The 11,954-nt window shown below is 41.1% G+C and overlaps 1 protein-coding gene and 1 long non-coding RNA gene across 7 annotated transcripts in view; one reads left to right on the forward strand and one right to left on the reverse strand.

Moving 5' to 3' along the window:
• Positions 1-11,954, forward strand: part of FER (tyrosine-protein kinase Fer) — a 69,182-nt gene that overhangs the window by 13,903 nt on the left and 43,325 nt on the right. Inside the window, exons 1-3 of one of the 6 annotated variants that reach the window (XM_086986923.1) lie at positions 6,308-6,909; positions 7,953-8,603; positions 8,853-9,088. The exons of 2 other annotated variants lie outside the window; for them this stretch is intronic. In XM_086986923.1, the coding sequence (XP_086843049.1) occupies positions 9,039-9,088 (50 nt within the window). In that variant the 5' untranslated portion in view covers positions 6,308-6,909; positions 7,953-8,603; positions 8,853-9,038. Of the gene's footprint in view, positions 1-6,307; positions 6,910-7,952; positions 9,089-11,954 lie in introns of those variants that run through there. 3 more of the 6 variants (XM_086986922.1, XM_086986925.1, XM_022802162.2) reach the window with 3 other exon arrangements.
• LOC147756096 (uncharacterized) overlaps positions 8,657-11,954 on the reverse strand; it is a 28,493-nt gene continuing 25,195 nt past the window's right edge. Inside the window, exons 3-4 of the long non-coding RNA XR_015326309.1 lie at positions 11,348-11,918; positions 8,657-10,853 (exon numbers count right to left, since the gene is read on the reverse strand). This is a non-coding gene — a long non-coding RNA (uncharacterized LOC147756096). The remainder of the gene's footprint in view (positions 10,854-11,347; positions 11,919-11,954) is intronic.

Below are 11,954 nucleotides of genomic sequence, written 5' to 3' on the forward strand. Positions count from 1 at the left end.
AATCGTAACCTTATTTAAATTGTGACCTCGCTGTGAGGTAGACACTTTTTTTATAGATAGGAGTTGTCTAAATATGGGGGTGACACGTGTCAGCAGAAAGGCTTGGCTTTGTAACACTAGCGAACAGCTGTTTCTACCATAGAAAGAGCTATCCGCTTGGCAATGAATACAAAATCAAATGTAAACACTCCATATTTTGTCACAACTATGCATTCTAAACGGGCTGGCCAGTATACATGGAAACGCTTAGCAACAATTTGTTTCTCTACGAAGGCGGACAAAATAAATGTGGCTTTTCTTGCTTTTACATGGATATTGGCCTAACAGACGCGACCTTAGTGAGATCTGATGTAAAGGTTACGGAAGCTGGCGGCATTCTAGCGTAAACAGAATTTGGTTATTGAAGTACAAATGAATGCACACAACCGTATCGAATTGGGTCCACAAGAAGACTTAGGTTTTTCGCTGGGAATATTTGGGTTATGGAAGGTGTACATATATGAGACGCAGGTATAAGCTCTCTGATATGAAACTTCTTCCTCTATTAGCTGGCTAAGCTTTCATGGCAAACGTTTTGTATGTTGTTGCCAACTAAATTCGAGCTAATTCTGTCGTCCTTTTAGGTTTTCATTTGTTGTCTAGGCAGGATTCTGATTATAACTATTTTCAATACCATTAACACAATCCGCTGCCTCAAGCTCGCTTCACATCCCTGAATGAAAAATATTCCCAGCAGAAGGGTGCCGTACAACGACGACGTTGCTGCAGCCAATATTTTATATTTTTATTCATTTTTTCAATATTAGACGTTTTCTTGAGGACAAAAAAATCGTCCCATATCGAGATCAACTTTACAAATAATGGCAACCTAAGCCTGACCTAGATATTAATCCTGGCCTTTTCATTCAAACTACCAATTAAAGCCAAAATGCAGATAAGAATGATTTTTCTATTTTTTTAAGTCACGTTTATTTGAACACACACTATTGCACAGCATTACTGCTAATGTAACGTTTCTCTTATTAAAGGGATAATATGTCACGTGTCGGCTGAAAGACTGCTTTTTAACAAACGATTCATATCAGCTTGTTCACCGAATTGTATCACGTTTTTTTTTCTTACGGTTGCGTTCTTTTTCTAATTTTTTTTTGTATAAGACCGAGTCAGCACTTTTGACACCCCTCAAGCGCCGTGCAGTTTTTTCAATAAGCTACCGTGCACGACGTGACTTCTACAGCCGGAGGAACTACTTGGAAATGGCCTGCTCAATTAAAACGAACTCGACCTTCTAGATTCGCCGACGATCGCCTTAAGCCACTTTTGAGGGGAACCAATTATGAAGCTTAGATCCCTTAACCGTAAAGTAAATATTGTAAGCGACACAAATATCTTATATTATTTTCATATCCTTTGGCAACAAGTAAGGCTAGAATTCTCTGGCATAGATTAAACGATAAACAGAACAAGGTCTCCGCTAACCAAAAAAAGAGCTTTTCAACGGTATCCATATAATACGCAAACGTAAAATTCAACCAGAAAAAAACGCAAGGCCTAGCCTCGAGCAGTAATTTGTAGTGGTGTATTTAGACGTGACAAACGCCCTCTAATCTCTACTTTGATTTAATGCGTAAACGATAAGATTTCACGAATTTTTTTTACTATCTTCACTCAGTTAACAGCTGAATCTGTGGCTTGCCTCCCTGACGATAGTCGATCACTGACAGTCAGGACTAAAGTAACGATAACTTCAATGTGTGTTAAATTTTTCATGATTTTATGGTGTTATTATATCTTCATTAGAGTGTGTTTAACGAGGTTTTCAACTGTAACTATTATTACGCTGTATCAGCCCAATGGTTGTTTCATAGTTGATTATTTATTTAATTTTTTTTGACTAGATGTTAGGTCATAATCAATACCCTTTTTGTATAGTTACAATACTTTTGTAGGTTTTTCTAAAAACTCCACGGTTATATGAAGTAAGACACAAGAACAAAAAACCACGTATGAATCAACCAAAAATCGCACGGATCCTTTAGCTGTTAAAGAGTTATAGACGGCACCAACTTAATTTTTTCAACTCAGTCACTTATAAATTCTTGCCCCCCGGTGGTAAGTAGATTTCCGATCTTAAAAACGACCAATCTATAAGCTCTTCTACTTTCAAATTTGTTATCCTTTTTACTATCCTCAAAAACAAGTACACTTTAATAAAGATAAAATATAATCGGAAGCAAAGCTAACTGTAACTTACCAGTTAAGTCAGGTTTCAAAAATCTGACTCTTGTTGAAACCAATGCAAAGACTTTTTCGGTAAAAAAAGATGTACGCGTGAAATCAAATGTCTTCATTGTGGCGTGGTTCGGAGTTTAGTGGCTTAGGATGCCAGTCAGAATGAGTCGATTCAGTATGCTGTTATCCACAAAAATATATAGTGGTATTAGTCGTTTCTAGTTTGATGAAATTTAGATATAATCTGTAATATAGATTCGCAGCTTTTTCCCTCAAAACTTCGTAGTCCATTCAAACGTTACTTATCATTTAGCCATAACATAGTTTTAATGTTAAAGTTTGCGAATGTGCCGAATGCAGAAGGACTTGTAGGAGGTGCCCTTGTCTTTCCAAAAAAAACGAACGCATACCTTTAAAAGCCACCTTTTAAAGTATGAGGCCGTCATATGTGGATCCGGCAAACCTGAAAATTGAATAACTTTTAAACTACCCGCCTCTAGCAGACGCATTTTGGCTGGTCAATCCTCCTAAAAACTTATAAGTGAATACTGATTGAATATTTAAGGAAAAAAATTGAGCAGACAAAACATTTTAGAGTCCAACATCAATGTTTAGTGATCAAATGTCTGTTCTTCAAAGGTTACAGTGTTGCGAAAGGTTATCTATGTTTGGTAAAGGTATCAGGCGAGAAAACCGTCAGTAAAAGCAGACCACATAAATTATGTAAACGTTTTAAGAATGGCAATCGGAGTATTGAAGACCAGCGACGATGTAACTATGAAAAATTAGTATTATTCCAAAAGTGAATTAATATCAAATCTGCCGGATTCGCTTGTAACGGCCTGATAATCACGGTCAGCAACTTACGTTACCTAGGTAAAGACAACTTCAAGGACGCACGTTTTTAGGAGAAAATTTATCAAGGAAGCGATATTACCTAATTGAACGTGCCTTGCTTCTTCTTTATTCAATTTTTCGTGTTTTGTACACACAGGACGTTATTACAGTGGCGTGTAAATTGTCGAAATCACTCCAGTTATCGCTAGTATATTTTCTATAATAAGTTGCTCTACTTTTATATCACATATGACATCTTAATACTATTACACCTTGAAGAAATTATGATCGACCCAGAACCTTTTAATAATTGGGCGTCTAACCCAAAGACAAGCTATCACTATTAGCAAACTTTCTTTCGCTAATTCCACTCTCTTCAAGTAATTATACAAATGTTTGTTCCCAAACAAGCTACGCACTTTCTAGGAATATATATGTTTATCACTAACTCACCCCTGAGAACTGTCGTTTTATCACCATGTTAGCGACATCGGTCGCACCACCCCTAAGTTTCTTTCCCGTAGCTTTCTACTGAACTCCCTAAAACTTTGAACTCATTTCGCGTCTGGGGTACAAACGTCTACATGGCAATGGGCTAAATAGCTTTCTCTAAACGCCATTCCCCTGGCTGTCTTTACACATCCGCTTCTACTAAACGCCATGTTTCATTCATTTATAGGGACAATTGCTCAACTTTTTCATGCTTTTCACGCCTTCTAATTTCTGCTTAGTTGTGGATTTAATAACAACAGTGGGGTTAGTTTTCACTTTGGAGGTGGCTAGCTGTCGCGACCATTATCCCGATTTCCTGCTTTTGCGTCAACACGTATTAGCAGCGGATAGTGTTTGTTTGGCACTTAGCATCTGTATAGATCTGTACCAGGGCATCTGCCGGCCGGAGGGCATCGTTTGCTTTCTTCCTCTTTCTACCCTCGTCCTTCTCACCCCACTGCCCCGTCCCTCTGCGCCCATCTTCTTACTGCATGTGCTAACAACTCCAAGCAGCAAGCACCTACTCTGGCCGCTAGACCCCCGGAGGGCCGCGCTAGTCGAGCTTAGAGGTCGGGAACAGATCTTTTGGTTTGCCTTTGTCGCCTGCACGCCATAGGTAGGTCCTACCTACATCCAGTGGCCGGCTGCTAGTATTTGTTCTATCCTTAAAAAGCCATCCTCTTGACATAGTTAGCAGTGATGTAATTACACCTTCCCAATTGCTCAGGCACCGTCGTGCTGGCGCTACCTAGTCGCCTGAGTTTGGCCTCATGGCGTCCTTGCATCAGGCAAACAAGCAAGGAATCACGGACACTTAACGCGCCCACCACCATTGTCCCGTTGCTGTTGGCTTCCACACTGCCTGGCTTACTAGCGGGACAGGAAAAATGGGTGTGGTAGTGGAACCAGCGAGAAGAGTATATCACTTCCGTCTGACCATATTAGCTGTCCCTGTCCAATTCAGCCCATTTGGCAGCGTAGCCGACTAGTAACATGAACAAGTGCTCTCCCAGAAGTACGTCCAGCTTGCCTCTTGCTTTTATTTACCCGTGCCAGCCAACGCAATCATATGCTATGTTAAAATGCTATACCAGATGCTCTGACTACTTCAGTCTCTAAGTGATGACACTTTCGACACCCGTTCAAAAGAATAGTCACCAAGCACGCCCCCATACACAAATACTTACCCACCCAGCGCTTTTAGCTTGTATGAATCAGCTGGTTTTGGCACGTCCTGATACACTCTGCTTCTTTGGCAGAGGGCTGATTTCGCGTAGAAATAAGACCAACGGCGCGTTCCAGAGTCCGTGAAAGCCCCAGGTGCACTTCAGCCCTGAAGCTCGCCAAGTTTTTGAGAGTATTCTTCCGCTGTCTGGGTTCTATGCCGTTACCGCCAGGTGCTGGAATTCTTATGGTACTAGATAAACAAATTGTTGTTTGTCGTCTCTTCTACTTGGGACTTACAATTCCCTCAGCAGCTATTGAGAAACAACAAGTCACTCAGTTATACGTTGGTGAGGGCAACTAGGCCCCCGCAAGCCTCACACTAATCTAGGCTTGTATACCGTGACCACTAGGTAAGACAGCATGGTGGGTTGTAGGCACGTTGTATCTAAGCACAGCCAGATTAAGTGACACTTATCTAGCATGTTGGCAAAGGGAACTTTGGACAGCTACGTATGCATTAATCAGCAAAGGCCTGAAAGCAAGAACCTTGATGCGCATGGCCGACGCAGCTTCTTTGGGATCGGCTCACATATTTATATCTAAGTAAACTCGTGAACAATCCGAGGTGAGAAGGCCATGTAATTCAGCCAATAAAGTGTTACTCTTAGACTAAAATAACTGCCACGTTATTATATCACGACAAAAAAACGATTAATGACATATAACTAAAAAAAGAAAAAATGGTAAGTTATACAATTCTTGGTAGTTCAAAAACGGATGGGTCAAATAAGAGAAACTCCCAAACATATTATTTTATAGGCATTTATTAATGTTATTTATTATATATTTTTTTATTTATTATCTTCGTATTTATCTAACTTTAATTGTTTGTTTTACAAGCTATACGGAGCAAATTCTGGTCGCCAATTAGGGCAATGTTATAAATCTGATTGATGCCAATGATGTGATAACGACTGATATTTTTCTTACAAATTTGCTTATTAAAGAATCGCTTATACTATCTCAAGCACGTTTACCATTTTTTACCATATCAATATTCACCATTGTACCTATTTATCGCAGGCTCGCCTCAGCGCGCCGTTCGTGCTGGTCAACCACACAAGCAATGCTGTGTCTAGTAAATGAAGCTAATAGTACAAGCGATTCGAACTGCTGATACCTATCCAATTGTTACTGCAATGTTGTCCGTTATATTTATCGCCGTTACTGTTTACTATAGCACTTAAGCACTACGGCTATCAACTTGGTCGTTCTCTTTTTTTTGGCTTTTTCGGCATTCCGGTTTTTTAACTTATAGATTTTTTTCCCTCTAATCAGTGCACACTGACTGCCAACGACAGTTTGGCTCAGCTCCGTTCTGGATCAGTTATCTTTTTCACGGTTCGCCTACTTTATTTGGTACAGGTAGCGGCTTGCTATTACGGCCGTCATTTTGTCTTCTCGTGCTCTTTCTCTGCTCCAGCAAATAGCCATAGACACGTAGGTAGACGGTCGGTGGCGATTACCGTGAAGAACCGCGTGGTGGTCGCCCTCTCCGTGGGGAGTGCGTTATAGCCGTATAGAAGAGTGTTGCGTATCTTCTCGCAATCCCCTCCCCTTCCCCCGAAACTGATCAGTCGAGTGTTCGTTACCAGTTCGTTTCATTGCAGTTCTAAATGTGCGATTCGTGAGCTGGATTCGATGTCCTGACACCAAGAATATTAATGATAATGATAGAGACAAGCATGTCGTAAAACTTCGCTATCGAGTAAAGCAGGCTAACGGGGTGCCTGTAGTCCAGCCTGAAAATAAATTAATAGGACCGCGACAGTTACGGCTAAGGTCAGCAGTAGCCAGAAGTGATGTTTCACTTTTCACGTATTCTGTTCTCTGGAACTGTGCAGTGTTACGTTGTGTTACAATTATGGCAGAGCCTGTTGTCGTGGATGGTTTGACAAGGCTTTTCAACCTCGAATGAACAACTCAAGCCGTGCTGTTGTGTGGCGGCCTTGTGGACGAGGGTCTGTGAGCAGGCCTTCAACATTTACAACAAAACAAGAGACAATACAGGACCAACCACACGGAGGACATGTCTTATATTATTTCGATGCTTGCCGTTCCCTAAGATAACCTGACATTGATCGTGAAAATCATGAGAAAAAAGCGGGACTCCAAAGTCGAGTAAGTGATGCGTATCGTTGTTATTTTTGTACTATTTGTTAACAGTGATATAGTGTACATTCACAGCAAACTGTGTCGGATCTTATAGAAATGATTGATCAGATCACAGATACACAACCTGCATTTCGGCTTTACGGGCGATCCGCAAGTATCGGTGTACTTAAAGTGAATTTCTCAACCCGTTAAAACATCGCAAGATCCAGCAGTGCAAGGTTGTCTTGTTAATAACCAAATGGTAGATGCACATATTTGGTGATAATTATGTGCTAGTGGTAGACGCCGATCGATATCTAGATGGCACATTTTACAACAAAGCAAAGCCAATACGAAATTTTGCCTTTTGACTTCTATGAACAAGAGTGCCCAAAATTGTTGGGGCAAAAATAATGCTATAATAAAATATGAAAAGAGTGCCTTTTTCTTTCAGGGTACGGAAAGTACGGCCTGTCTGTCTTTATAGCATGTATATTATGCTACATGTAGAGCATCTCGTGGACCAATCTGTATTTCTGAAAATTAAGCAGAGTGATTTTACATTGATCGACAATATGTCGAGCCATTTGAATTTTCAAGATAGAAAAATAACTAAGTGGCAACAGATTTTATTTTAAACTCAATATAGACTCAATGTAGACTGCTAGTTTCTAACGCTAACGCCCTTCAGTATCGCCTAGGGCTCTACATAGTGAAACCTATGCTATTTTATTGGGTTGCGTAGGACCATAAATTCTTTCGACAAGTTCCTATGTGGTACGAAAATCGTAGTTGTTTTCCTGGGTGACTCCAACTTTTTCTACATAAGCACTTATTTCACCAACTCAATACGACTCAGTTGCCATCCTGGTTAAAGAAAAAAGACCGCCGTTAACCTATTAATGTCTCAGACCTAATTTTACTGTGTCATTGTTCTATCCAAAATTTATAACTGCGTTCTGTGAATATAACTCCAATTTCTAATCAATAACCGATATAATTTTTACTGGTACAACTCCGACACGAGTGCGTAAGACGTATAATTATTAGAATCACATTATTTCGAGTAGGTGGAAGCGGTTCTACATGGAGAATCTCTTTGGCGCCTGCTAAGTTTGTGTGTGATGAACCGACAGGGTATAGCAATCTACCAACGAGGCATTCCTTGAAGTCACACAGAGTGGACCTAAGAAACGGGGACCGACATTGAAGGACGCGAGTCGCTCTACTTGCGACCCAAACCCCGGTAGCAACGTCGCCGATCGAAGAGGGCGCTTGACAGTTGCTAGACTACCGAGTTCTACCGCTGTACAAATGAAGCTTGCGCGACTAGAAGATCAAGCAGACAGACGGGCCTATTCTAGGCCCGTTGTGGTGCTGGTTTTTCTCAAATAGCTTGTGGAAAACTGATCTGTGAGTTATCGTCCGGTAAGCTAGCCCAAAACCTCTACGCTTGTGGAGAGTACCAGCTAGTCATGACGTCTAAACCCGCAACTTCAATTCAATGAACTTCATTGAACGGTTTACGTATAGCCATAAATACAGTGACAAACCGAGAAAGATGGCAGATATCGTTTTCTCTGTTGATTCTCTTTGCTAATTGCTGGCATGCGAAATTTCTTTATCTTGAGAAATGGACGCGTATACTACATGTGAATATATAGTGGAAGAGACACAAACGACAATCTCATTGTCGCGAACCGGATCGTCGAACTACAAAGGTGTAAGGAGGAGGATGATAGTGTTTGGCATAGAAATCGAGAAACGTAGCAGAAACCGTTTGGTGTAAACATTTATCTTGCTAGATTTATGTATATTTATATAGATAGCATATAGTTGTGATATGCGCCAGAACGGAAACGGATTCAACAAATCGCAGTGAAAGATGGCCCCAGTTTCAACTGTTTGGGTACTGGGTAATGAGCGTTGTTTTTACAATAGCATTCGTCATAGTCGATATGTCTTTTCAGCCTCCTTACCCGGTTCGAAGAGCGGATAGTGGGCGTTTGGCGATACGTTACCCACTATAGATAATATTTCATAGCGATCATCCTCTTGTCTTACATCCTTTGGGGATTAAAGCTACGCATTGTCTTCATCTGGTTTCTTCGAAAAGAGATCCGGGGTCCAGTGGGACCTAGTGGTAGCAGAGTAGGATGCTCGGAAGACTCAACCGGGTTCTATCACGAAGTCAAGCTGCGCTGCGGTGAGTGTCTATTCGTTTGCTCCATTTTCCCAGAAGATAGAAGAGACAAAAAGATCGAAAGTGGAAAACCATTCGAAGGCTAGCTTGCGCACAGACAAATACGCCGACAAGCAAGCACAGATTGATACACATATCCGCACATAGGTAGTCTTTTCTCCCTCTCGTTGCCGAGCTCCTCCATATGGCACGTTCATGAGGATTCTACGTGGGAATTCATTTTGTGAGAGGCGCGGTTGTTAAGGGTCATGTGCAGCGTTAGGTAAATGTGAAGAGGGATTCGGCGACCGTTGAAATCACTAGGCCGTTGATATCAGTCTATTCATGAAATGTTTGTGAGTGAATCTGCTTTTCTGTCGCATCTGGCTCACAATGGTTAACGAGATAACGTTTGGTCAGTTGATACTGTGTGGATACGCTATTTACCATACAAATTCGTTTTTATACTCATTGACTTGTCATATAACAACTATCTATATAGCCAATGGAAACATGACTGTTGCAGCCTGTTGCCTAAGTTAGTTTCGGCTGAGCTCGTACTGACAGGCGCTGATTAAAGTAACGCTAATCGCGCGCTTATTTAAAGCAGCAATTCAGATTGCATCCCGTATTCTATGGATCCTCGGTCAATATATTCGAATTCATCATAATATCAATAAAATTCATCACCGTCATCGTTATAATATATATAGAAAACTTAATTCGTAGATAGCCATTTCTGACGCCCGCGTCGGTCTATGCATAGCACAAAATAATGGCTTGTGACTTTTAATGGATTCAAATGGACAGCTTAGATATCTTCACCTGCGCATGATTCGAGTCTCTTCAGATAAACGTCCTTTCTTTAAAAAAAACTATCAGTAAACAACCGTAGTTCTTAGAGTTTAAATATCAGAGCGAATAAGCATTGAGCCATTCTTGTCCTACAAGGCTGTCCTATAGACTTCTAAGAACGAACGGCACTACGAAGATAATGCTTTTTCTGTGTGACAAATGATTTGGCGCAAGAAGTGGGATTCCAGCCAGTTTTTATGTGTTGATTTATGTAGAAAATACTCAGATATCTGGTTAATTAGCATACAAGATATAACATACAGCCATTATGCCGTGCTGGCTAAAAACCTGCACGATTCCTCAAACACTATTCGAAGAGGCCAGTGTAGTTTTAAAAAAACTATTTGAGACGGATATAATGCGATTGTTAATTTGCTCCTTATCATTTCCTGTTGATAAAAATATACACCAGTGAATATATACGTACAGAAATATAAAGCACAAAGCAAAGTGACATGCATACAACGGATCTTTTCAAAAGTTGAAAGGATCCGTTGTATCTTTTTTTTTTTTACGCTAACGTTAGACTAATTTTCTCTGGTATGCGTCTCGTCCGCTGTGCATTGATGCTTCCCATAAGAACCTTGTCATGTTCCTAGAAGATTCGTTCAATAAGCCTTTAAAAAGATAATCCATTTATAATGAACGGACCTTACATAGATCTTCTGTGGCCACGTGCGTGACGCGACGGTCTCGACCACTGGTTCTCGATGGCCGCTTGTCACTGTACGCTTCAGTGCTTTCTCCCATCCTCTGTTCACTCCACTGCCTCTATACCTCCATTCCTTATGAGTCGGCCGATGGACTTCAGCTCTCGGGCGACTGACCTGACGCCGGCACCTATTACCATAGATCTGTTACTACTGGCGACTTGTAGTGGCGCACTGCTGACTTTACCAACGCACAGGCATACGTATGGTCTCTACAATGGAATCTTACAATAATTAGAATGAAGATAAGCTTTAAAACAGGCAGTACTTACTCAGTGCTGACCTGTAGTATGGGTAGAAATTGGCAGGACAGACTAATCGATAGATCACGTAGTCGATGTGAAAGTGTTGATCATTTTAAAATTAATAAATGTATCGCGATTGGACTCCGTATCTGGGTGCTAGCGGAGTCTGGGTCTGCGATTAATGACGATCACACTGAAATTTTGTGTGTTTGTTCTAAAGCTACTATTTTTCAACTAAGAGCGTATTAGCTAAATAGCAATACATTGCCGACTGCGAGGTGCTATTATTGTATGTCAACACAATTCCTGTACATTTATGTAGGATTTGCATTTAGATTCAAGTCAGCGTTTCTTTGAGTGCTGATCCTACATAGAAAATTAACTAAACATTTTCAAGACCTCTCTTCATGTTCGACCTTGACTGACACTTTAGCGTCACGCAGTTCGTGATGAAACGTATACCTGCAACGTACATTATCAAATTGACGATTGGCGCCTTTTCTTGTTCCTATTGTTAATGCATTCGCCTTTCACTTGTTTGCGTCCTAACGTCTAGTCGAGCCTGCCGTAGATATGATTCGCACCCTCTATTCCGGCCCACAAGCTTCAAATTTCCCCTGCGTTGGAAGCAACAGGGGCGTGCCGTATTGGTGGCTGTACAGCTATCAGCTATCTGGGTTATAATACCAGTAAAAGCTTCCTGTGCAGAGAAGTGTTTGAAACTATTGAGTTTATTTTGTACGAAGACAACACGCATCTACTAGCCTTCTAGAAGAACGCAACCGGTACAGCTGACGATCAAGACCCCACTGCCGGTTGTCCGAACGGGGGATCGTCGACGAAGGACATGTGGGAGGTAGACAGAGTTTATCTATCCAGCGATTGTTCTCCTTGTCGATGCCTATCCAAGACTCAGTTTGCGCCCAACCGTGTCACGTCTAATGCTGAAGGGGGTTTCTCCACTAGGACTGCAAAGCGAACCCAAGCAAATACACGAACGTATCCATATCACCGTTGTTATATATATGCATATGGTTCCGTCACCTGAAAGTAGTACGGCATAACGTTTCTTCCGTTGAA

Source organism: Varroa destructor, unplaced genomic scaffold (genome assembly GCF_002443255.2).
Source record: "Varroa destructor unplaced genomic scaffold, Vdes_3.0 BEIS01000004.1, whole genome shotgun sequence".
NCBI classification, from domain to species: Eukaryota; Metazoa; Arthropoda; class Arachnida; order Mesostigmata; family Varroidae; genus Varroa; species Varroa destructor.